Genomic DNA, 27,760 nt, shown 5'->3' with positions numbered 1-27,760 from the left:
GGCTTATGGTTGAATAAACTTCAGATTTGGGTTTAGCGGACCAAAATGCATAAAAATCATACTTGATCTATACTTCCATAAATTTTTTTCTTACCAAAAATGCTAATTTTTGGCGATTTTTATGGTTTTTTGCAATTTACTCAAAATTTTGAGGGTGTACGGGCAAAACTGACTTCAGATTCGGATTGAGCGCCTCGAAATACATAAAGATAGGTAGGTCCGGTCAAAAGTACAGACCACTTTTTTTTTGTGGGCCGGTGTTATTAAAAAACAATACATTTGTGTTTAGTAATCTCTATTTTACATTACTGTCAAAACTTTTCCTTATCAAAAAAGAGGCGCCAAAAACGGGGAACAAATCGATTCGCTCTCGGAATTTTATTGTTTCAATTATTTGTTCTCTTCTGGGTTACCCCCACTACAAAAAAGGTGGGTTCAGTAAAAAAAAAGCAAAAGGAAAGAAGGAAAAAATCGACCGGCTCTCGAAATTTTCTTTCTTTGATTTGTTTTTTCTCTCCGAAAATACAAAAAAAAAAGCCGGGATTGAATTTAAAAAAAAAAAAAAAAAGAGTGAACTGCGATCGAACCCGTGTCCCGCATCACTCCATCCTCATGTTTTTTTTTTTTTTTTTTGAGGAGGAAACCATATTTATTTAGATGAACAATAAATGCTCAATATTTACAATATTGCACTTGTAATTATCTTAGTTTATGTAACTCCGGCTTAAATTTTAAGCTCAATCTAACATTTTGTTTTACGTTAAGTGGTTAACTTATTTTTTAGTGTTTTGTTTAAGACTTGAATGCAGTATTATAGCAAAGGCAGCAATAATTAACTTAAATACAGGAAAACTTCGCGCAAAAACCTGTGATTGAAAATTCATCCTCATGTGGTATCCACTCAGCCACACCACAGCTACGTCCGTGATCGCGCGTTTGCTCGGTATGTTTATGGAGCTTGCTTGGAATTCGCTGATGGTTCTCTGGAAGATTCAGTTCGAGAAAAAAAAAATTTCCTCCAACCACTTGCCCATTGCACATTTTGCATAAATGTTATCGAGCTGGCTTCGTATATTTTTCCATAGACTGCGTGTACAAATATTCGAGAACACCAGGCGTCACATATTTTCATATCAATAAAAAAATAATATTTATTAAAAAAAAGTATTCGGGCTGGGAATGGTTAATTATTTTGGTTCAGCGTCCGCTAATTGAATCCAAAATTTATCAAATCTGGAGATACTTTTATTCGCTGACATTCATAATTGAAAAACAAAAAAATCCCAATTCTTGCATTCCTGGAAAGATTTGTGCGAGCGGGGACAAGGATGCGATTGGCAACCGCTTGCTCGAGCGACCGAGTATATCTATACATATATGCACGATTGTGGGCCACCTTCGGTGCATGGCCGCCTAGGTGTCAGGTCGGAAATGGGCCACCTTCGGTGAGTGGCCGCCTAGGTGTCACGTCGACGCTCCAACCTAGCTGGTATCACGAAAAGCCGAGCGTTGGAGATCTCCCTACTCATCCTACTCATCTCTGCATGTATATTCATCGCGCGCACGCCTGGAGTAGACTTCAATGTGTCTGGGAAGATAGGGGAACCATCGAAAGTGACTGGGGATTGTGGAAAGATTATTCGTTTAATTTTCTGAATAACATATATAAAAGTCAGATTTTATACTATGACGAAAGTAGATTTATAAATAATTAGACTGTGAAGGTGTCTCGAAAGGGATTGTTACCGTCCTAAGTGTCCGCCAATAGACAAGGCGGTTTCTAATATGATTGTAAGTTAAAATATATGAAAACTAAGTTTTATACTATCACAAATTTGAAACACAATTTTACTCACCTTTACTACCTGTTACCTGCCAAAGCCACCGCGACCCAGGTTGTATAGGCTGGGTTTGCTTATACCTGTATAGGGGACATATATAGAAGAATTTTCAGCTTTTATAATATAACGAAGGTTGGGCGTCGCGGGCTCTCACTCTACAAGTAAGAATTTTCAAAACAATCCAGTATGAACAAGAGCTCACCTATAGCCCAGCAGTACGAACAGCGGAGAGGGGAAGAGCAGCAGGAGGACTGGCCGTGTATACAGATTCAACAACTACGAAGAAAACAGTCCTCTTCAAATCTAAGTATTATATAATACTGAGGATAATGAAAAACAACTTTAGTTTTATTTTCACAAATGTATATATCAGCCCCAATGCGGATATTGGTATAGTTCTGAGCGATCTGTATGATAAAATTAATTATTTACGCAGCGAATTTCCTACAGAGGCGTTTATAATTGCAGGGGATTTCAATGCCAGAATCGGATCAGAGAACCCCATCTTTGATGAAGTCTTGGTCAATTCAACACTATCAAGGACGAGACTCTCTCTAGATAAGGAATTAAATAAACGAGGGAGGCTTTTACTGGATTTCATGGAGGAATTTAGTTTTTTCGTAATTAACGATAGGACAGCAAGTGATAATCCGGGAAGATTCACATCTGCAAGTGAAGTTGGTCGGTCGGTAAATGATTTGATCTGGGGAAATGTTATTGCTCTAGAGTACATTCTCGACCTTGAAGTCTTGCTTTTACCAACTTTATCAGATCATTTCCCTTTAGTTTTAACGCTAAGTCAGCTATACCCGGAGCAAACAAAAAAGGAGTTAATTAGATGGAAGCCCCAACTCTGTAAAGAGTTTCAGTCTAAAATGCACGAATTCGAAGTTCCGTGTTCAATATTTTACTACCGATAGCAGATATCTAATGTATGGTCATTCGGAATGAATATGAATGGGAAATTCCTCGTCAAACCCGATGGATTATTTGTAATGGGAAAGATTTTTTACAGAATGTATAAAATGGTAGAAGCCTCGCCAAAAAATGTTGCCAATAAACAATTCGTTCGTTAATAACAATTACAATGTTCAATGTTTCCGGATAAACCAAAGTTTTCTACGAAAGCTTATCCTCTCTACTCGCGAATGTGCTGTGAATAATTTTTCTACGTCAAATAGAACCGGAGATGAGATGTTGATTCTTCAAGTTTACTGCACGCTCATTTTGCAACAAAATTGAGTGACTCGGCGCTTCCGGAAAAAAAATCGTAGAAATAGGTTTTGATTTTTTATGCTCACATATCACTTCGAAAAAGCTTTCATTGTTCTGGAAAATACGCGGTCATTTTTTGTCAGAATGATATTTCTGACTCAAGAACCTAAATTTCGTCCCAACTGACTTTTTATGGTTTATATGATGAAATAATAATAGTCGTAATATTTATTTTCCTTAAGATTTGAAATTTCTCGCATATTTGCATCGTACTTAGGGTATATGTCAACACGTGTAAATTTCTCCAATTATCGGAAAAGAAAATTACCGTACGATTATAATAATTGAACTCTCCGAGCATTCCAATCTAGGCTTCGATAAGATTGTGGTATTCGCAACGAAGCATTCAGCAATTCTTATGTTCTGCACACTCCTAACAAAAAATCAAAATGATTATATATGAAGAGAACAGAGAAAAGAAAATTTGAAACACGTATACAATTTGGTTACTCAATGTTTTGAAAAATGATAAAAAAACGACGATCGAAACAAATATCAACAAAACGACGATCTTTCGAACACCACTCTTAGTCGAGGAAATAAAGCACTAAAAACGGCCCAACTGTCGATTTTTCGAGCAGTAAGACGGATTTTAATGCGGTTTTTTGCATTCGATTCGTAAGAGCGCCTACAAACTTTGTGAACTAAATTGATTAATTAATTTTTTGAAAATGCATTATACGTTGAAACGTTCACCCTGGGCACCACGTACCTCGGAGACGGTTGCCGTATCGATATTCGTATTCAGTGACCCCAAAAACCCCCGAGTCACGAGTTTCGACAAATTCGATCACAATTTTCGCCAAAACTCTAGGAGAAGACGTTGATACTGTCCACCCTGGGCACCAGGTACCTCGAAGACGGTTGCCGTGGCGATATTCGTGTTCAGCGACCCCAAAAACCCCCGAGTAGCAAATTTTTTATTTAGTGTCTCTTGGAAGTGCACTTGCAAAATGCATATTATTAATGCCATAATGCATTTTCAAAAAATTAATTAATCAATTTAGTTCACAAAGTTTGTAGGCGCTCTTACGAAGCGAATGCAAAAAACCGCATTAAAATCCGTCTTACTGCTCAAAAAATCGACAGTCCATTGCTTTATTTCCTCGACTATCTTTCGAAGCAAACGTAAACAGAAGATTTGTTTTCTACATTTTTTTTCTATACTACGAAAATGCTGGAAGTCCCTCCCCACTCCTCAACGGTATACATTTTCGTAGAAATACAATGAGCATCATGAGTACAGTGAGAACACTCTGGGGCAAGTGTTTCCATACTTATGAACGGTAATGTATATTCATTTGAAAAAAAAACGGCAATTTCTCAAATAATGAATTGAAAAATCTGAAAACATTCACACAGAGTACCTTTTAGTAGTACTTTGATGTAACCAATTATGGAGCAGATCTGAGATGGTCGAAAAAAAAATGGCGGAGTTGACGGAGAATCCTTCCTTTTCGGGTTAAATTCCGAAAATATCGATTTTTGGAAAAAAAGGTGGGAACCGAAGTTGTTCAGAATTTGATTCTCAACAAGTTTGATGCTATTCATTTATGCCATTAAGTTGAAAATAAACGAGGTAATGGAAATATTTCGAATTTGTCGCTTTTTTCAGGTTCAATTCCAAAAATCTTGATCCTAGAAGAAAAACTGTATGAACTAAACTTGTAGAGAATCAAAATTTATACAACTTTTGTTCCTACGGTTTTTCTGTAAAATCAAAACCGGCCGAGTTATTCAAGAAAAACCATTTCAACCTAAAAAACCATTTTTCGAACATAAGCATGATTTGGTCGCCATTTTGAATTTACACTCCCAGTGACCCTTACGAGACAGCTGTGAAAATAAAATTTTCGTACAAATTATTTACAAATTAACCGGGGAATATCAATATCAATTCTGACGAAGACCCAAGAAATTAAAAGGTTGATCGAAACAGAAATCCGAAAAAATTAAATTTCCATTTCATTGAATGAAAAAAGGCGTTTTCCCGAAAAATTTCTTAGGAACTTTCGACTCCAATTTTGACAAGGATTCGCCCTGCCAAGTATTTGCTGTGAATTACGAATCACCCTGCATAGCAAGTGCAGGTTTGGCAGGACTCTTGTAAATGATATCTATAATTGCATAACAGAAATTTGCAGTATAAAACACTTACCATTGCAACAAACGATTCGTTCGTCGGCGCGTCAAATTTAACCTTTTTGCGGTTCAGCCGTGCGACGTAACTTATCCATTGTTGCACTCACAAGATTATTGTTGTTTGTAACAAATATATGTATACACACTGGCCGCGTGAAAATTTGCACGTGATTAGAACTTGTGACACGGCAAATTACCAAAACACTCGCGTTTGCTTCGTTCGATAGCAGGATAGTGGGGACAGTGGCGCGTGAGGGATAGTACTTGGAATCCGAAGAAGTTGATTCCTTCGAGAATTCCAAATTTCTGTGAAATATTATAGGATTGTGCTGGACTTCGATGTACAGCAGTAACACATACCCTGACTTTTCGTAGGTCGTATACGATGCAGAAACCAACCCAAAAACTCGCTGACGTATCCGTAGCGTATACTATCTACGATAAGTCACGGTATGTAGTTTTATAATGATTTCCACCTAATGAGTAAATTTCAGGTAGTTCGTCTGATGTAAAAAAAAATTTTGGTAGCATCATTCAGAACTAGGCGTAATTGACAAATGAAACGAAGCAAATAAAGTATGAAATCCTTATTTGTTGAGAATTAAAAACAGAAAAAATTGGCAAGCAAATCTTCATCAGAGTTTTAACAAGGATCGGCCCTGTAAAATTTTTGCCACGAATCTTGAACCATTGTATGCAGTAATTGTATGTATGTACAGTGACATAGATTTTTTGCGGGATGTATTTCTAGTATTGTTAAACACATCCGGTTCAGAAACAATTTCGCGTATATATTAGGGTAATCTTTAAAACAGGCTCGGACGATTGTCAACCGGCCCAACCCCTCCCCCCCTCTCTCAAATTTGCTACTTATAAATAAATAATGGTCTGTTCAAGAACACAATTTTTTATCTCAACCCTAAACCCTCACGCCTATACTTGCGTGTTTCCTGCAATTTCGGTATTTATTTTACTGCCGCATCTAATCTTTCGGTCAATAATCTGTAAGTATGACAATTTTGCGGACATCGATGCTACTATTAGATGAGGATATCCGGAGCGTATATGGGGCATTCTATGTCAATTATTCGCCATTTATATCTGCCTTTTCGACGAACAGGAATTAATGGACAGGTATTTTCGTTTTTGTTAATGATTTTCTATCAAATCGATGAAAAAAGTCAGATTTAAGTGGTACGTACTCGATGTAGAATGCCCCAAAACCCTTGAATAAAATAAAAAAGAATAATTTTCTTTGCGGAACTACGATTCAAAACGAGAAAAGAAACAGTATGTTATTTTAATATCGGGTTTTGGAAAAGCCATGAACATTTAAAAAAAAATTGTGTGATATTTTGATAAATTTATGGTGTTTGGACGGGTTGAGACAAACATCTAAAATATTTCAGAAAGACTGCTTTTGGCAGGTACAAGAAAGTGTGAAATTTTCAATAGAATCAAAATTGGTCGGGGTCACGAGTTGGTCGGTTTCGCATGGAATGCCCCGTTCACGTACAGTCGGGCTACGTGCGATTACGAATAGTTACCGCGATTGTGAACTGATGTTACAATTTCCAAACGATGCCTTATGATATGCACGAGTTTCAAAATCTAACGGTTATTCTGAGTGAGTTGTACATTTTTTCGTATCCATCTAAAAGCCTATGCTCTCGTTGGCACTGCAGATTGTTGCTTTAACAGAAACATAGGGCGTGTGCGTATTACCATGTCGTTTTACCATCTGGTACCGCTTCGGTCGAGTACAGCGCTTCTGGAGGTTCAACGTTGAACTAAATTACGGACTTCTCGTGCATCAGAACGGGCTCCTGTCACCTGAAAATCGCCCGCATAAATCGTGCCATATTTACAGAAAACTGACTGGTGCTATAGGTTTTCCCGGATTACTTGTGTGTTTTTGTACGTCGCGTCGATATCTCCCTGGCAAAAGTGAAAGAAATTCTGATATCGTACAAGCGATGAATATTCAACAAGTCGCTAGCCCGATCGGCCATGTTTGACGCGACGTGATTTTATTGAGTTCATCATTATTTTTATTAGACGTTATCAGTGATCTGCGATAGTAGTGATTGAGATACAGACGTACAATTTTATTCAAGCTATCTTTTGAAAATTTTCCCAGTCAGATTCGTACCCCCGTTTTATCAGGATTTGTGCGGGCGATTTCACCGGTTCTGACGTCACGAAATATATATGTATAGGACATGCCAGGTTAGCGGCACCTTAAGCGTAATCCCCAACATTCGCGGTTTAGAACTATGACAGTGGAACCATAAATTTTGAAAAAGTCGATGCTTCGCTCTCGTTTTACGACACAATATTGCAGTTCTAAATAGTCTACACAGTCAAACCTATTCTCCAACATTCTACGTTTCCGACTACGGCAATGTAACTAACCATTGTATCCACGCCTTAAGCCCGAAAAGCTAGCGGTAGTGACGTCTAGACACGGATAGCGGTAGGCAAGAGCGGTCGGCAAGTTACCCAGCAAAAAAGCAGATGAAAAGGCGAAGACCTCCCCTATCCAACCAACTGGCCACGCAGAGCGAACAGCGTAGGCTCGCTAAAAGATTTTTGCAAAAGAAAAATAGGGCGTCGGATGGAAGAAGAGCGGAAGAAGAATTCGTAAGGAATGTGGAGAAGCAAAGAAATGTCTACAGATTGCCTCCAAAGTCGGACAGCAAAGGGGAACAGGAACAAGAAGATATGAAAGAAAAGAAAGATATGGCAACGAAGAAGCAACTGGACAAGATAAAGGTAATGCTTACCGTGCAACAAGACGTAAAAGACTTAAGAATAGACAATGCAACAACAAGAGATGAAATAAGGTAGATGGAGGCTGATAGAGGACCTGAACAACACAAAAAAGTTAGAAAAGAATCAGAACTGATGACCAAGGAAAAGCTGGCCGACCTAGAGTCGGAGGCAATCGGCAGGGACGATAAGCTCGAGAGACTGGTGAAGAAAGAAGAAGCCAGGGAGAGGAGAGAAAACAAGAAGAACATCGTAGTCAAGGGATAGAACGCCCCACAAGGGGCAGAAGTAAAGGCAGCCGTGGAGACGCTTCTAAAAGAAGGGTTTCATGTGGTATGCAGGGTAAATGAAGCGCACCTAAGCAGAACAGGCGACGAGAGAGAAGAATTGAAAATAGCCGACCTGTAGAACTTCGAAGCGAAACTGGGGGTAATGAAAAGAACGAAATACTCGAGAATAGCAACAGATACATACATAGAGAGCGACCTCACCTACAACGAGAGAGACAACAAAGAGAAATCGCCAAAATCGCTGGGAAGGGAGAAAAAGAAAAAGACAACGACAAGCGGATAACAATTGGCTACAGAAAGCTGACAATAGACGAACGAACGCACCAGTGGGAAGACAGAGTAGGCTTTAGCAAAGGAAAATTTGCCTTAAGCGCTCGCCAGTTCGCGCCGGGAAACTCAGGAGCAAGAGACAGAGGATGTAGGCCGATGGAGGGGCGGGGGGAGGGGGGGGGGGAGGGGGGAGCGAACCGCACCAGCCCCAATCCGTCGTCACCCACCCTCGAATTCAGGCAATAGAGAACAGCCCACGCAGGAAAGGCAAGACTAAGCAGATCGCACAGGAAGAAACAGGTAAAAACGGGAGAAATTTCAGAATAGGCTTCTAGAACGTGGCAGGAATCTAGGACAAGGATCGGTAATTCTCGGAATATTTAGAAGAGTACGACGTGACGGTCTTACCGAAACATGGATTGAGGAAAAACAGTGGTCAAAACTCAAAGACAACCTGCCGGAGGCCTTCGCGTGGAAATGCACGCCAGCGACTCACAAAAAGCGCAAAAGAAGAGCGAAAGGGGGAATCCTGACGTGAATTAACACCCAAGTCTGCGAGCTAGAAGCGCAGAGAAACATGGAAGGAATACAAGAAAGATCAAGCTTGACACAGAAATATGAAGAATTTTCTCAGTCTGTAGGAAGGACATGAAAAAGATGGCTAAAGACCTGAGAGAAAAACTCGAACAAGGCGCGGAAACCAACACACTAATGGGGGGGGGGCATCATCGCCAGAATCGGCACAAAAGGCAAGTGGGCCACTTCACTCGGTTCCTGGACAGGCCCGACGGAAAGACAGACAGAATAGGAGAGGCAGAGAGAAACACCTAAGACGTAAAAGAAGAAGGTGAGATCACGGGCCTGTAAATAAGAAAACAAATCGCCAAACTGAAAAATAGAAAAGCACTAGATATGGATAAATAGCAACGAGAAAATAATACAGAACTTAAAAGGACTAATAAACAGAGTATGGAACGGGGAGGGCCTCTCGAATAGATGGAAAGAGGAAAGAGGACCATAGTAATCCCAATCTACAAAAAAGGCAACAAACACGTGGTCAAAAACTACAAGAGAATTACCTTATTAAACATGACATATAAGATCTATACAATGGTTTTCAAGGAAATACAGGAGAAGCATCTGGAGGAGACGTAGACGATTCCCGAAACACAAGCAGGATTCAGGAAAAACAGAAGCACGATTGACAACATATTAATACTGAATTATGTGATGAACAGGGAGCTGGCGAATAATGGCGGGAAAATCTACGCTATCTTCAGAGATTTCAGCACCACCTTCGAGAAAGTCAACAGCCACAAGTTAAACGCATGCATCAGGAAAGCAAATACAACAGGCTAAGAGAGAGAGTAAGAGAAATTTATGAAGAAACAAGAAACGCAGTTAAAATCCACAGAGATACATTAAAAAAAAATTTGGACGCAAAAGAGCGTGAGTTAAGGTTGCCCTCTCAGCCCGACACTTTTCAGCGTATACGCCGCAGACTTGGAGGAAACGATGCCAAGGGCATAGGCAGGAGGAATAATAATAGCAAAGGAAAAATCTGGACCCTAACCTACGCCGACGAGACAGTCCTGCTGGCCAGAAAGACTGAGGAACCGAAGGAGATAATCAAGACATACCAAAGATATGTGGAGAAGAAAAACCTAACGTTAAGCGTGAAGAAATCCAATGTGATGATCTTCAAAAAAGGCAGATGCTTCAAGAAGACGGAATGAAAATAAAAGAACGAGGAGATGGAGATGGTGGGAGATTTCAAGTACTGGACGTTCCGCTACCAAAAAAACCAACGATTTAAAAAACACATGGAGGAAACGGCACGAATACCGAACATGGCAATGAGGGAAGTCGGGGGCACAGAGCAGTGGAAGTTCAGGGATAACTTCGACAGAAGGAGGAAAATGTACAAAAGCCTGGTGGAGAGCATCATGCTGTACGCGGCCGAGATTGAGGATTGGAAAGAAGAGAAACTGCTAGAAAAAGTACAGGAAAGATATCTGAGATGGACTCTAGGACTAGATCCAAACACACCCACGTACATAGTAAGAGAAGAAACCAAAGAAGAAAGCAAAATGGAAGAAGAGAGATTGGTACTACCAGAGAGGCGGAGGAAGGAGCCGGGGAATCGGGGAGGCAATGGAAGCAGGAACCAGCAATGAAGAACTCCTACAGGCCGACACACGGGTACAACAAAAGGAACTCAGGAACAGATAAGGCTAGGGAGATACTGCCCAAGGTACCAGGAAATACTGACTGAAGTGGTCCCGGAACACATCGAAAAAGGATATAAAAGGAAGGACCAAAAGTTAATAGCCAGATTCAGGTGCGGCAACGAGGAATAAGGATACGAGCATTGGAGGAAGAATGACGAAAGACTGCATAGTCTCATATAGGTATGCAAACGAGAGGATACTCTCGAACATCTACTGTACGAATGCGACGACGGTCCAAGAGACAAAAGGAAACTGGCAGAAATACTGAGCACAAAAGGAGAGGGAACGGACTGGATGAGAGAAGTGAGAAGCCGCCAAAGAAAAAGAGAAAGAAAAAATAAAAATAAAAATAAGAAATGCAAATTACAAAAGAAAAAGTCAAATAAAATGTAGCAGAGTGGAGCAGTAGCGCGAACCAAATGTAACCTCTTTTTGAGCCGAAAGGCAAAAAAAAACAACATATTCTGTAAAATAACATATACTGCAACGTACCGGTTACCCGAGCATACACGCATGATAGAGCAACATAGAAGAACCAACCTAACGTGAGCGGGAGTACCTCACGCACGACGAGGCGACAACACCGAAGGATTAAACCAACTATATAAAGGACCACGCTGAGCAGCAATAATCAGCAGTGTTCGAGCAAAGGGATGGCCTGTCTCACCAGATAGTTTCTACGCACGACGAGGCGACAACACCGAAGGATTAAACCGACTATATAAAGGACCACGCTGAGCAGCAATAATCAGCAGTGTTCGAGCAAAGGGATGACCTGTCTCACCAGATAGTTCCGACGCAGTAGACGAGGCAAAACGCCCGCCTGACTCGAGGGAGGAGAGTAAATTTCAATAGATTCAATTTAACATTGACTATTAGATTTAAAAATTCGAGTCGAAGCGGCCAATTTAATCAAATTAAAAAGAAATGTGATTTCGAAAGCGAAACTCAATCGATAATGAATCAAATCAGAGAGAAGTAGGAAACCAGATCCAAACGATAAAACTAAAAGCAACGAAATAGAAAACGATGTTCAAACTGATCATAACCAACTAAATTCAATGAATTAAGAAGGGAAAAGGAGGCGATAGCATAGATATAAATAGAGCTTCACGATTAAGATTAAACTTCAGATTACTGTGAAACTCAATTTATTTGAAGTAAACATTTAGAAGAGGACTGGCTCAGCCAGATAACCATACGGGATCGGTTATCGGATGTTTACGCTACGGAATAACTCGACTCGAGAGCCCCGAGGACTGCTCTCGGAGGAAGGCGGTCCTGGAGGCATTCGACTGTTAGCCAGGACAGAAAGCGCATCAAGCCGAAACCGAATTATTCTCTATTATTTCAAATCTGTCAAAGTTCCTGTTCCTGTTCTAAATAATATACCTTCTACAGATCAGAAGTGGGATATACCACGAGCTACGTTCGAAATTGTGAAATCTGAAAGCCACAAGTGTGAGTTATCAAAGTGAAAGTGTTACGACCGGAGAATAGAACAATATGCCACCGAAGTCGAGCAAGAGAGACCGTGACGGGGAATCTAGAAGGACGAAGGATGACGATGGGCAGCGACTGAGATCGCCTTCGTGCCGCCCGAAACGACACAGTTCTGGGGCCAGCAGTCATCGCCGAAGCAGGTACAGGAAGTTCTCGGATCGCACCCGTCATCGAAGAGCGGCTTCAGGATCTGATAGCAACCGTCGGTGCGGAGAGCGCCAGCGGCGCACTAAGACGAGGAGCAGGAGTCGGTCGCCGAGTTACCTGACGCATGGATCTGCTAGCAGGAGTCCGGTGGGTGGTACCGCAGCTCAGGGTGAGTCCGATTTTGCGAACCTAACTGAAGTGTTGTCGACTATCATCAAGACAGGTTCGAAACGGTCAAATCATTACGTGAACGAGAAGGTATTACCTGAATTTGATCCGGAAGAAAAAGATTTATCGGCTAAAGAATGGTTAGAGAAGGTGAACATGTACGCGGTAATGTATGACTGGGATGACCCGCACAAAATCTATTTGGCCTCATTAAAATTAAAGGGTATTGCAAGGGGCTGGTATGACGGGCTAAAGAGTGCTCCTATTAGTTGGGAAGCTTTTACGGTAGCAATTCTTAGACAATTTTCAGGGGAACAGAATTTTGGGGAACTACTTGAATACGCGGTAGCATATAAGAGCACGCCGGGTCAGTCTTTACAAGCGTACTGCTTTGAGAAGGTCAAAAGAATTAATCGAGCAAATCTAGACATCCCGGAGGAAAAGATTGTTGAATTCGTGGTTCACGGAATCCACAATGAACAATTAAAAATGAATTTGATTACTGCGAAAAAAGGGACGCTCGCAGAATTGAGTCGGTGTCTGGAATCCGTGTCGATTGGCAAGCCTAAAGAAACGAGATATGCAACGGACGAAAAGAGCACGAAGCGTCCTTTCGGGCTAGTTAAGTTTCAACCTCGAACCGGGCGTCTTGACCCCGATGCGTGTTATAATTGCGGAGGGAAGGGGCACCGCAGGGTCAACTGCCCGGAACCAAGGCGCGATAGGGTTAATAAAAACGAAATGGGACTGCCAAAGGACCCCCATCGCGCGACCGAAAAAAATATCGGAGTTAGGGGTAGGTGCGGTTTTTGTCAAATTTTGGGGCATACTGAGACGGAATGCCGTAAAAAGCAGCGAAAGGAGAGAGACGAGAGGAGAGCATGACTAGATGGCAGGGGGACGGTCTCGCTACGGGGCGCAACCTCGCTTGACGTATGCCAGATTGCGGCAACCCGAGTAAATAAACCACTTGAGAGGTGCGTTCTAGGCAATCGGGAAAAGACCTGTACCGTTGATCTGGGAAGCGACTGCTCGATGATCCGGGAGAGTCTAGCGAGATCCTTAAATTTAAAATTTAAAGGTACGGACAAAACCTTGTCGGCATTCAATCATGCGATAGTCGTTCCGATCGCTCGATCAAGAATCGAGGTTCATATTGATGAGATTCCATTCAAGATAAAAGTCTTTATTGTTGCCGATGACCAATTGTCGAAGGAAATTCTCATCGGGCGAGATATCTTACAAAAGGCCGGTACTAGGGCTATATCAAACGCGTCTGGGGTGACATTTACCTTGGATCAACCGGTTAAAAACGATAAAGTATTAGAAGTTGAGGCAATAGATGCCGAGCAAGCGGGAGCGGTGAAAGAGGACGATATTTGGTGCGAATACCTCGACGCGATCAACAGAACGAGATTGCTGAGGCTACTAAATAGTTATCGGCGGAGCATATCTCTGCAGATGAAGGAATTAGGTAAAACGGATGCCGCAGAGATAAAAATTGAATTAACGTCCGAAGTTCCCGTTTTTCATGGGCCCTACCGCCTCTCTAAAACCGATCGGGAGAAGGTGAGGATCATGGTAGCAGAATTAGAGGATAACGGTATTATTCGCGAGAGTACGTCACCTTACGGGAGCCCGGTTGTACTTGTCCGAAAAAAAAATGGGGAGACGCGAATGGCAATAGATTACAGAGGTCTCAACCGCATTACCAAACGTATTCAATATCCGTTGCCTATAATTGATGACCAAGTAGATCAACTTTGCAACAAACGGGTTTTTACATCTTTAGATTTAAAGTCCGGATTCTATCAAATTCCCGTGCACCCCGATTCTATCGAGAAGACGGCTTTCGTTACGCCGGACGGTCAATGGGAATTCTTGCGAATGCCTTTTGGGTTAGTCAATGCGCCAGCTGTGTTCCAGAAGGCCATGAACAGAGTCCTTAAAGATAATGCCCTCGTGTACATAGATGATATATTGGTCGCTACAGAGACGCTAGACGAAGGGTTTCAGAAACTAGAAGTAGTCCTTAAGGCTCTTCAGGCTAACAATTTGACGATCAATCTATCCAAATGTAAATTCTTCCAAAATAAAATCGAGTATTTAGGACGTGAAATCTCGGGGGAAGGGATACGACCAGGCACTCATAAAATTGATGCCGTAACAAAAGCTGGTTACCCTACTAATATAAAGCAAGTTAGGCAGTTCCTAGGTCTCGCGGGATATTTCCGCAAATTCATAAAGGATTTTGCGCGAAAGACGGCCCCATTAACGAACCTCTTGCGTAAAGATGTTTCTTGGTCGTGGGGAGCGAAGGAAAGCGAAGCAATTGACGAGATAAAAGCTATGCTAGTGAGCAGACCGATTTTAGCAATTTACGATCCCGAGCGTGAAACCGAGGTGCATACGGATGCGAGCGCGTTGGGCTTGGGTGCCATACTAATACAAAAACATAAGGAAGGAAAACGCGTGGTCGCATACTATAGTCGCAAGACGACTCCCACGGAACAAAAATATCATTCGTATGATTTAGAAACGCTGGCGGTATTCACGGCATTGAAAGCATTTCGGGTTTACCTATTAGGAATCAAATTCACCATAGTAACTGATTGCAGTGCCGTGCGCGCTACAGCGAGTAAAAAGGACATACAACCGCGAGTCGCGCGTTGGTGGGTGTATTTGCAAGACTACAATTTCGATATTGTGTATCGCCCGGGTACCCAAGCAGCTCATGTCGATTATTTAAGCAGGAATGCGATTGATTGTTGTGTTATCGATATTACGGAGAGCGAATGGATTAAGGTGGCCCAATCGCAGGACCCAGACATAGATTTAATTCGTACGATCTTGGAATCTGGCGAAAATCAACCAGAAACGAAGCAATATTATGACAAGTATGACCTCAAGGCAGGGGTCGTTTTCCGAAAGACAGACACGGGTAACAAGTGGGTCGTACCGAAAATGTCTCGTTTTAACGTTGTGAGATTATGCCACGACGAACAAGGGCACTTCGCTCTTGAGAGGACGTTAGAAAAGCTAAAAGCAAATTACTGGTTCAAGGGAATGAGGAAATTCACCTCGAAATACGTAAACGCATGTTTGAACTGCTTGTATTATAAGGGGGCGGCTGGGCGCAAACCGGGACAATTACACCCGATAGATAAAGTCACCATTCCCTTTCACACGATACATCTGGATCATGTTGGACCATTTGTGCGTAGTAGACGAAAAAACACACAAATACTTACCATTGTGGATGGTTTTACTAAATTTTGTGTTCTCGAACCTGTCCGCGATACTTCCTCGAAAGGGGTGATAAAAGCACTGATTCAGTTGATCGCAATATTCGGGGTACCTGCTCGCATCATTAGTGACAGAGGGACGGCATTCACGTCACACTCGTTCAGGGCCTTTTGCAAGGAGTATGATATTAAGCACATACTGAACGCAGTGGCAACACCACGTGCTAATGGGCAGTGCGAGCGCATGAACCGCACAGTTTTAAGTTCGCTTGCAGCAACCTGTGCTGGAGGAGGAGAGGAAGCATGGGACGACAGCGTGAAGAAGGTTCAGAGTGCTATGAACTCTGCGACAAACAGGACCACGCGTAGGTCACCAACGCAGCTCTTGTTTGGTTATAAGCCACGTGCTATGGCCGAGGCCAAACTCCTTGCCGGGATCCAAAGCACCTTGGACCAGGTCGACCTGGAGGAGTTGAGGGATGCCGCCAAGGCGTCCACCGACGCGGAGCAGAGGCAGCAGAAGAGGGCTTTCGACATCCGGCGATTTAGGCCGCCTACGTATGCGGTGGGGGATGTCGTCATGGTGGCGGCGAGTTCTGTTGCAGCCGGGGAGAGCAGGAAGCTGGTCGCGAAGGCAAAGGGGCCCTTCAAGGTGACGGCTGTTCTGCCTAACGATCGGTACGAGGTCCAGGATCTCCGAAACCTGAAAAAGTCGCCAAACCGACGGGACGTCGTAGCGGTGGACAGTTTGCGCAAGTGGGTCACGTTCGATGCCACGCAGTAAGCCGCAATGAGCGCAAGTGGGTCACGTCCGATGCCACGCAGTAAGCCGCAATGGTGAGTTACTCCCATCCTGGGATGAGGGCCCGCAGTCAGTAACCCTGAGATGCAATCCGTGGTCAAGATTGTTTCGTGCGACGGGTGCTGGCAAGGCTGGACCAGGGTCGAGTCCATTTCCCATGATCGAGAAGTGGTCAATCTCACGTCTCTTAAGCTGGAATAACCACTTCATCAAAATCGAAAATGACCTATATGGGTATTTAGTGCTCTTTAGTTGCTAATTTGTTCCCCAAATTTTGATTTTGTTGCTCCAGTGATTTCGCCGAAATTAAGGGCGATGTCAAGTATAAAAAAAGTTGGCAAAGCCAGGCAAACGGATGACGGAATATTAACGAAAAAATTATGAGAATTGGTTGCTAATTAGTTGCTCAAACAATACACTCATTTCGAACTGAAAGAATCAACCCCTGCTCCGGAAACCACCCCCAAGTCGTCACGTACAAACAATACGCTTGAAATGTAATTGAATGTACTGTACATTTTGTTTTCAACTAATAAATCACTGAATCACGTGAATTTGTCGTATCACCGATTTTGTTGCTCAACCCCCAACACCCAAAACTCACCCCCATGCCAACGACGCTACACAGAAATGACAGAACGCGCGGATATAAAAATTCGTTAAAAATTGATTTCAGATCCGCGAATTAGTTGCTCTCGATGTACCGTATCACCGATTTTGTTGCTCAACCCCCAACACCCGAAACTCACCCCCATGCCAACGACGCTACACAGAAATGACAGAACGCGCGGATATAAAAATTCGTTAAAAATTGATTTCAGATCCGCGATTTAGTTGCTCTCGATGTACCGTATCACCGATTTTGTTGCTCAACCCCCAACACCCGAAACTCACCCCCATGCCAACGACGCTACACAGAAATGACAGAACGCGCGGATATAAAAATTCGTTAAAAATTGATTTCAGACCCGCGAATTAGTTGCTCTCGATGTACCGTATCACCGATTTTGTTGCTCAACCCCCAACACCCGAAACTCACCCCCATGCCAACGACGCTACACAGAAATGACAGAACGCGCGGATATAAAAATTCGTTAAAAATTGATTTCAGATCCGCGAATTAGTTGCTCTCGATGTACCGTATCACCGATTTTGTTGCTCAACCCCCAACACCCGAAACTCACCCCCATGCCAACGACGCTACACAGAAATGACAGAACGCGCGGATATAAAAATTCGTTAAAAATTGATTTCAGATCCGCGAATTAGTTGCTCTCGATGTACCGTTTCACCGATTTTGTTGCTCAACCCCCAACACCCGAAACTCACCCCCATGCCAACTACGTACAGAAAAGTGATGGAACGCACGTTTTCTATTGATATGCTGTTATTAGGATTCTGCCGTTCCACCCTTTATTCATTAAAATCACCCCTTTGTCAACTTATCTTGATAAAAATTAGAGTTTCACGTGTCAAAGTTGCTCGGCTCTATATCTAATGTCCAAAGTTAACGCTGCTGATGAGATTGCCATGATCGGAGAATGAGCTCGCCCACGAGTCTTATCCACTTTACAACTCGTCTTTCCAATCCAACTATTCGTGCTGTAATAATGTGTCGAGTTAAATAGTTTTGAGTGCCTGTAGAACGCCCAATATTATTTTATTCTCCCAATGTAATTCCTCGTGGCTTGACATGCGTTTATGTCTATGGTATGTTAATGACATGTGTCGGTTGTTCCGCGATTATTTCAACAGCATTTCATTTCACCTCTAGTCTCATTTGTTCATTTGTAGAGGATTTTGTAGTCTTTCTACACCTTTAGAGGACGGTAACACCCATACACGGGGGCAACGCATGATCGACACTTTACCCATAACAGTTTCAACATATTAGATACCTTTTTTATGCATTTTCTAAAGGAGACCAAGAATCCGAAATCCGTGTCCTCTAAACTTATTACCTCCGCTCTCGTATCAATTTCCCAAAGAGGTATTGATATAATATGTCGTATACAAATATCTGAAAAAAGTCTCATTTTACGCAACAAGAATGCCAGAAGATGTATTCCTGTGATTTAATTACCACTTATTGCAGGTATACATATCCTTGCATCATTTCCACTCAAAACAAAAGATTTTTTAACAATAAATAATTAATATAAACTGAAACTTGGATAAAGATGAGATTTATATAACTGTATATGTCATGAAACACAAGAAAATCCAAATATCATTCAAGGCCGAGTAAAAATGGGTCACGTATTGTAATGCAGTCTCAGGTAACCCTGTAATGTTTTTTTTTTAATGCAATAACGGAATAACGCACATATTTCTGAAAATCTCAGAATTTGTAATTTATATTGATGACTTGGAATTATGTCCAAGATGACCGTCGTTGGCATGGGGGTGAGTTTCGGGTGTTGGGGGTTGAGCAACAAAATCGGTGATACGGTACATCGAGAGCAACTAAATCGCGGATCTGAAATCAATTTTCAACAAATTTTTATATCCGCGCGTTCTGTCATTTCTGTGTAGCGTCGTTGGCATGGGGGTGAGTTTCGGGTGTTGGGGGTTGAGCAACAAAATCGGTGATACGGTACATCGAGAGCAACTAAATCGCGGATCTGAAATCAATTTTCAACAAATTTTTATATCCGCGCGTTCTGTCATTTCTGTGTAGCGTCGTTGGCATGGGGGTGAGTTTCGGGTGTTGGGGGTTGAGCAACAAAATCGGTGATACGGTACATCGAGAGCAACTAATTCGCGGATCTGAAATCAATTTTTAACGAATTTTTATATCCGCGCGTTCTGTCATTTCTGTGTAGCGTCGTTGGCATGGGGGTGAGTTTCGGGTGTTGGGGGTTGAGCAACAAAATCGGTGATACGGTACATCGAGAGCAACTAATTCGCGGATCTGAAATCAATTTTTAACGAATTTTTATATCCGCGCGTTCTGTCATTTCTGTGTAGCGTCGTTGGCATGGGGGTGAGTTTCGGGTGTTGGGGGTTGAGCAACAAAATCGGTGATACGGTACATCGAGAGCAACTAATTCGCGGATCTGAAATCAATTTTTAACAAATTTTTATATCCGCGCGTTCTGTCATTTCTGTGTAGCGTCGTTGGCATGGGGGTGAGTTTCGGGTGTTGGGGGTTGAGCAACAAAATCGGTGATACGGTACATCGAGAGCAACTAATTCGCGGATCTGAAATCAATTTTTAACGAATTTTTATATCCGCGCGTTCTGTCATTTCTGTGTAGCGTCGTTGGCATGGGGGTGAGTTTCGGGTGTTGGGGGTTGAGCAACAAAATCGGTGATACGGTACATCGAGAGCAACTAATTCGCGGATCTGAAATCAATTTTTAACAAATTTTTATATCCGCGCGTTCTGTCATTTCTGTGTAGCGTCGTTGGCATGGGGGTGAGTTTCGGGTGTTGGGGGTTGAGCAACAAAATCGGTGATACGACAAATTCACGTGATTCAGTGATTTATTAGTTGAAAACAAAATGTACAGTACATTCAATTACATTTCAAGCGTATTGTTTGTACGTGACGACTTGGGGGTGGTTTCCGGAGCAGGGGTTGATTCTTTCAGTTCGAAATGAGTGTATTGTTTGAGCAACTAATTAGCAACCAATTCTCATAATTTTTTCGTTAATATTCCGTCATCCGTTTGCCTGGCTTTGCCAACTTTTTTTAAACTTGACATCGCCCTTAATTTCGGCGAAATCACTGGAGCAACAAAATCAAAATTTGGGGAACAAATTAGCAACTAAAGAGCACTAAATACCCATATAGGTCATTTTCGATTTTGATGAAGTGGTTATTCCAGCTTAAGAGACGTGTCAATCTCGAACAGGTGGGATTTTGGGCGGAGGCCGGGACCAAAGGTAGTCAGGAGTCAGACGTTCATAGGGCTGAGGAGGCCGGTTGCCCGCTCAGCCTGGCAGTTGGCGTCTGGCAAGGCTAGTAACCGTACACCCGACGCATCCTAACTCCCATTGTCCTCCGAACTAACCACTTTTGGCGATATCTGATTATCGGTTGGCACTCTTGCGGGGACCTGATCACTCCTCTGCGGGGTGTAGATTGATACGCAGTTGTCGCCTTTCCCACGTCTTTAGCACTTGGTATGTAAATAAGAGAGGGTCTTGTTTTTAGATCGTAGCGAACAATACGTGTGAACGAGGGGGTCGAGGGCGACCCAGGATGGTCAGGGAGGCCGAATGAAGTAAACATTTAGAAGAGGACTGGCTCAGCCAGATAACCATACGGGATCGGTTATCGGATGTTTACGCTACGGAATAACTCGACTCGAGAGCCCCGAGGACTGCTCTCGGAGGAAGGCGGTCCTGGAGGCATTCGACTGTTAGCCAGGACAGAAAGCGCATCAAGCCGAAACCGAATTATTCTCTATTATTTCAAATCTGTCAAAGTTCCTGTTCCTGTTCTAAATAATATACCTTCTACATATTATTGCATTATTTTTCTTTTATGTCAATTTTGTTGTTCATATCATCGAACTATTATTTTGTAAAATGTATTATTATTCGTGCATTCGGCACTTTATAAACTATACGCGGTTGTTTCCTTATTCGATAAGTTAGGGAGTAATCTCGTATAATTTAGGGGTTCACCGACGGTGACACAACCTTACACTTGGCATGGTTATAAACCATGACTCAGTCGTGTAATTGTGGATCCCGAGCCTGATTGACAGCCACGGCAATCGACGCTGGACTGTAGAAACAAACTATCGATAAAGTAAACAGGCACGGCCGGCACGGGAATTTCAAACGTTGCATCGCTGGAGGGACCACGGCGATGACATTAGCGCTCGAGACCGTGGAGTAGGTTAAAACACGAACGACGGCTGTAGTCCAGCCCTAGGTTGTGAAAAAAAGCGGTGAAGGTAATTCCTTAGCACGTCAAGGATAAATTACAGCAGCGCAGGGTTTTTTTTTTGAACCGGCAATAGCTATCTTTCTTGTCCCTGTTCCCTTGAGATAGCCCGAATTTGACGAATATACTCACTATTAACATCTTTCTGCAATGAACTCACAACCGATGCACTTTCCATGAGCGAAACAGCCCTCGAGAAAGTCAGCAAACGTGGAATACATACTATACGATAATATTTACTTCGCCGTCCGTGACCGCCACATTCAGTTGATCGAAACAATTATGCCTCTCCGTGTATCAAAGGAATAATTTTTGTATCAAATATTCGATAAATACCTTTTATATTCGGAAACTTCGGGTACGCAAACACATATTGCAAAAGGGACGGAGGTAAAAGATAATTGCACTGAAAAAAAGCATCGTTTAAGCCAAACAAATATTTCTTTGCGCGGAGTGGCGGACTAAGTATTTTGTTGCTCGACTTAAAATTTTACTTGATCTTACCAATTTTTACACTGTTTCGAAAACGCCAATATTTTTTTTTGTTTTAGTTTGACGAAGAACAAATGATAAAAATAGTGCATGGTCAGCTAATTTCTTATCTTCCTCAACAGTCTTATCAAACGGCAGGAAATTCGACTTTCAGAATTTACTGATACGTGTAGACATGTATTCCTACCGCATGATTCAAGAGTTGAAGCAGTCAACAGGAAATGTGGACTTTGGGTGAGTATTTATGTCCCGTGTGTGTCAGCATACACGTTGCCTATATCAACGGTATCAAAACTTTTCATCGTTACACCAGCCTGCGTTCATTCTTTGTAATTTCTGAATAGATCGACAAATATTCGTCTCTGTCGAGGTCTCTGTGAATATTATTGCTAACCCTGCATTAAAGTTTTGGGGAACCATAAATCATATTCTGACCTCATTGCACTATAATACTATAGTAGGGTGCTGATTTTATATTGATTCATTCTTTCGATATGCATATAATTCTGAGAACGAAATGATTTTCCGCGCCAAGAGAATTTCGTTATCTATTTTCCATAATTTTCTAAATTATTATTTTCGAACTAAATAACTTTTACCGACATGTTGTGAAACACATGCAAATTGCGTAGAAGATTGACTTATGAGAAAATCAAAAATTGGAGCCTCGCTTTTCAGACTATAATACAGACAGTATTGAATACCGCTGATTTTCATGATCTAATCGGATACATACAAATTATTTACACTTTGTAGTTTTCCAGAAATCAATTGTTGATTATAATTTGGTCTTACATAGTTAGACAATTTTGTATTACCTCCTCTTTACAATTGTAATTTGCAACGATTTTTTAAATTTCTAACGATAAAATATAATTGTGTAAATTGACATCAAGATATTTTTCTAATTTCTACTACTTTTTTCTACTCACTATACAAAACTATAATTTACCATTCTTATACAAATTCGGTAACTATTTACAGGGTGTGCATTTTTTTATAGCATATAACACAGTGTATTCTGAACAACTGCACGAAGGGGTTAGTTTAATCCGAAAATACTAATTTTAAAAGCGACGAAAAAACAAGGTAATATTGCTGATCTCATATCCAAAATATCATATATAATTAAAGTTAACACCCTTCTATGATTGCAACATAAATAACTTAGCAAGCTGTATGTCCATAATCCGTACTCTGTTTCTCTAACTTATCACTTATATTGCTATTGGTTTAGCCAAATGTTTAACGCCGAGGAACATTATAACTCGAACTGGAAACAGAACTTTCGGATCGTAGGCGACGTACCGCGTTACAAACATACATTACTAATGTAAGTGCTAGTTCATTCCTACAACGGCATACCCGATTTTATTAATACAGCTCCCGCCGACCACATGCAGGTTAATTTCACTGTCGAAAAACGTTGAAAACGGCGGTCACGGCAACTGATCGAAAAAAAAGTAAGTCTTTCTTTGGAGGGTGACAATCTCGTATACAGTCAGCCTTCTAGCGAACCTGCTAATTTTAAGAAGACCAAAACGTGATTTTGAAGCTATAATATAAATGTAAAAGTAATTGGGCCCAGTAGGTACATTCGTGGATTTTAAAGTCAAAATAAAGTGATGGCTGCAAAACTAAAGAAAGTTGAAATTTATCGTTTTTTCACATTACCTTTAGAGTAGAATGAATAGCAAATAAATTCTTTAAAAATGTAGCCGACCCGAGTTCCAGTTTTATATTTCAGCTTAAACTGGTGTTTGGTTATTTTTAAGACCGGTTGTATTGCCCAAGAGCTGGATGCCATTTATATACTTATAAATAATAGTATACTGTGTTACAAGTGCAAAAAATGGGCGATTTCTTACGAATGTAAAGTTTGTAGCGTGAGCCGGAAAGGTTAGTGCCGCGTTCACACGAGTGCTGCAATCGCACGAACGCTAGCGTAAACGTAGCATAAGCCAATGAGAGTCCTGTAAACACAAGAATCAGATATCCCTGGTAAGAATAATTTCTACGATAAACTAAGAAATATAGTAATATATGGAAAATCATAGTATTTCCGAGTTTTTGTCGTAAAAAACTACGAATTTCAACAAACAATTATGAAAATCTATTATTTACTAAGAATAATTGAGAAGAAGTAAAATTAAACAAACTTATTAAATTTTCGTAAACTATTGTAGAAATTTGCGTATTTATTTCAGTTGGGTGATCATTTTTCGTACATTGTCATAAAATACTACAAACTTCTACCGCCAAGTTACAAAAGTTCTGTACTTACTCAATGCTCAAATAGTTCTTCGTAATCCATTGTACAAAACGATACATTTTCACGAATAATCACGCAATTCTATTACGGGTGAAAAAATTAATAGTCTTTGTAAGTTTTCCTAATCCGAACGAAGGTGCGAGGTCAACAGTAAAGCGTTAGATATAATATAATGTTATGAAAATAGCATATTATTATGAATTATTAGAGTACAAAGCTCATGTTCCACAATCACCAATTATTTCCAAGTTTCGGGATCAGTGCTGAATGTGATTCTAAATTTACACACTGAATTTCGTATGCAACAACTTTTCCGAACATCAGATAGGTCTTGGCACGCGAATTAGCATTCAGCAATTTTTAACAATTTTACAACGGCCATCCCCCGAATTTGGAAGTGAGTTCTGAATTCCTTCCCAAATCTACAAATCAAAATTTGCATACATCGATTATTCAGAGCAATCATAGTGCATCTCCGCGGATACCTTTTGCTTCTGGCGCCTGAGGGTATCAGCGTCAGCGATGCTGTCAGGTGCTGCGCGTGGCAGCCAGCTCTGGCCGTTAGTTTCAGCTTCATAAATGGGCCAAATATGCTATTGAACATTAGTTTTGATCGCAGATAATCATAGAAATTATTTTCACCGGGGATTGCCCATTGGCACCGTTGCTGTATAAGTGTGCGTGATGAGTAACATGTGTCTGTACGTCTTTATGATCTTGGCTTCTTTATGAAGCACATTTTATATAAAAAAATGTAAAACACAAATGATCTATTGTATATTTGATGTAATCATTCAAACATGTTCACATTAAGAGAGTGTGTTGCTGAATAAGTATGCGTGATGAGTAACATGTGTCTGTGTGCAAGAACCTGCTTAACAACAAGTTAGTCCCGAGTTAAACCTCGTATTGTTCACACGTACTGTACTTGTTCCCTGCTCCAAAATAAAATGTTATTCCTCTATTACGGTATTAGTACAGGTTATGGTCTGCTCGCGAAAAAGTGCTGGCAATATCTTGCCACGTGTGTGCAGCGTGTGTGCAAGTGAGCATTTTGTGCTGCACCAAAAAAGAGGAAAAAAATAACAAAAAAAAAAAAGAATATGGTTTCTTATGTGAAAAAAACCTCGTGATATCTCAACATGTCGTGTTGTAATAATAGACCGATTTACCAATCTATTGAGAAGCGTATTGGCTTTGAAAACTATTAAGACTGGGCGATGTGGGGCGGTGTCAAAGTTCCGAATTTGAAAAGTTCCGAAGGCGCAGAATTCCAAACTTTTTCGTGATGAAACTTAAAGTAAAGGAACAAAACTTCGAGGAATCATCAATGTTTCGAATGGTCAAAAAACCGACGGCTCAAAGGCCCAAAATGCAAGATTCCGAAAAGTAAAGTTCCGATAGAGCAAAATTCCGAAAAGCAAAAATTCCAATAGAACAAAAAACTTAAAACAAAGTTTATTGAAAATTTTATGTACTACAAATTTGGTTCACACCATTTTTACTTTCATTAACCATTAACTATATATTTAGCAATAACTATGTTAAAGAAAGTTTGACACGCTATAAATAAAAACATATGCATTATACAGAAAAAAGTTTCTAATAAAAGTTATAGGAAATATTATCATCCACAAAATCTATTGTTACTACATTTTTGTCGGGTGCGGGTAAAAAAGCGGAAAAACCAAAAATCAGAATGGTCTGCATGAAAACAGTCTCACGATGGCTCATTTTACTCCTTATTATTTTCGCACTTTCGGAATTTTGTCTTTTCGGCATTTTGTCCTGTCAGAATTCCGCCTTTTCCGAACTTTGAGCGTCGGATTTTCGACCATTCGAAAGTTTGATATTTCGTCGCAGTTTTGTTTCTTTACTTTAAGTTTCGCCACGAAAACATTCGGGATTCTGCGCTTTCGGAACTTTTCGAATTCGCAACTTTGACACCGCCCCGGCGATGTCTATGGAAGCATATTTGCAAATGGAAAGACTTTGGAAATTTATTGAGGCATCCATTCCAGATGAACTTGATCCCAATAAACAAAATAATATCGAAGTGCGTTCCAGAATCATAATGACCGTTAGCTCCGACGTTCGAACTCATTTCGACAAAACGGATACGGCGAAAGTCATTTAGGAAAAAATAAAAGCTGTTTATGATGACAACGCGGTGTGTAATGCATGTACCCTATGGACCTATGTGTCACCTTCGTAAATCAGTGTAACTCTGCCGAAGAATACATAACAAAAAACCCAACGCTGCCAAACGTCTGAAGGCTCATGGTATTGCCATATCCGATCAGCTGGTTGGTATACTTGCTTATGGGCCTACCGGACGATTATTATCGTCCGATGAAAATGGCACTTCAAAACTCAGTTACAACGATGACAACCGAACTCGCCAAGAAAAGTATCCTTGAAGAAGCAAAACAAAAAGAAGACACGGAGTTACGTGACGGTCGCGGCTTATATTCGCGCGCATCACATCAAGATTTTCGGCGAGCAAACAATCATGCTCGTTTCAAGTCCGCCTTCGAACATGCTTCAAACCCAAATGTCATGGATATGTGGCAGACCTGGCCACTACTCGATAGACTGCAGATTTGTCGCTTCAAATGGGCATGTAAAAAAACTGCTTTTACAAACTTTCGCCCTGGCAAAGTAAGAAGCATTTCTATGGCAAATGTAAAGAAAGTCTTAGTTGAAGGTGAAGCTGAAGTAACTATAAAATGCAAAACACCCGGCGAATATTGGAAGGTACATCTCACAAATGTCTTATGTGTACCACAGATAGTGTCTCACCTAGTCTCAATCAGCTGTGTGACGAACAACAATGCGTATGTCTCATTTAAATAAGCAGCTGCCTTGTTAAAAATGCTGAAAATCGAATTCTGCTACCACCAACAAGGCAAAGATGTTTGCCTGGCACCGAAGGCTAACACATTTGAATTACCAGTCTCTCTCTCAACTGGTAAACCATGCAGACGAAATCCAAATGTCTGACAAAGAAAAACCATTCCATCAAGCTTGCACCTATGGTAAAAATGTCAAAAATTCTTTCCAACCATCAAGAAGAAAAGCTAATTCCGACCTGGAACTTCTACACACAGCCCTGTGTAAAATCAGACCTGCATAATAGAGGGTCACAATTATTTTATGGTTATGTGTGACGACTATTTAAGAATGATTTTTGCGTTTCCGTTGAAAAGAAAGTGTGAAGCTGCCGAATCTCTGGAAATATTAATAATTTTTGCTCAGAATCAGACCGGATAAACTGTGAAAGTACGAACTGACAATGGGCGCGAAAACTTGACTACATTGACCTTGTAAACTTCAGGAAAAGATTGGGCATAGATCATCAACTAACTGTTTCCGGTAACTCTTAATCAAATGGTTGAGCTGAACGG

The 27,760-nt window shown here is 41.2% G+C and overlaps 2 protein-coding genes across 2 annotated transcripts in view; one reads left to right on the top strand and one right to left on the bottom strand.

Annotated features, from left to right (window-relative positions):
* LOC124306083 (phospholipid scramblase 1) overlaps positions 1-27,760 on the bottom strand; it is an 84,124-nt gene that overhangs the window by 47,205 nt on the left and 9,159 nt on the right. The gene's annotated exons all lie outside the window — the stretch shown is intronic.
* On the top strand, positions 7,776-8,297 carry LOC124305580 (uncharacterized protein DDB_G0283697-like). Its single transcript, XM_046765158.1, has 2 exons — positions 7,776-8,033; positions 8,109-8,297. Exons 1-2 carry the CDS (start codon positions 7,776-7,778, stop codon positions 8,295-8,297), a joined length of 447 nt encoding a protein of 148 aa, XP_046621114.1.

This window comes from Neodiprion virginianus, chromosome 5, assembly GCF_021901495.1.
Source record: "Neodiprion virginianus isolate iyNeoVirg1 chromosome 5, iyNeoVirg1.1, whole genome shotgun sequence".
Taxonomy (NCBI): domain Eukaryota; kingdom Metazoa; phylum Arthropoda; class Insecta; order Hymenoptera; family Diprionidae; genus Neodiprion; species Neodiprion virginianus.
The sequence above is the reverse complement of the archived record's forward strand: the minus strand, read 5'-3'. Positions and strand labels throughout refer to the sequence as shown.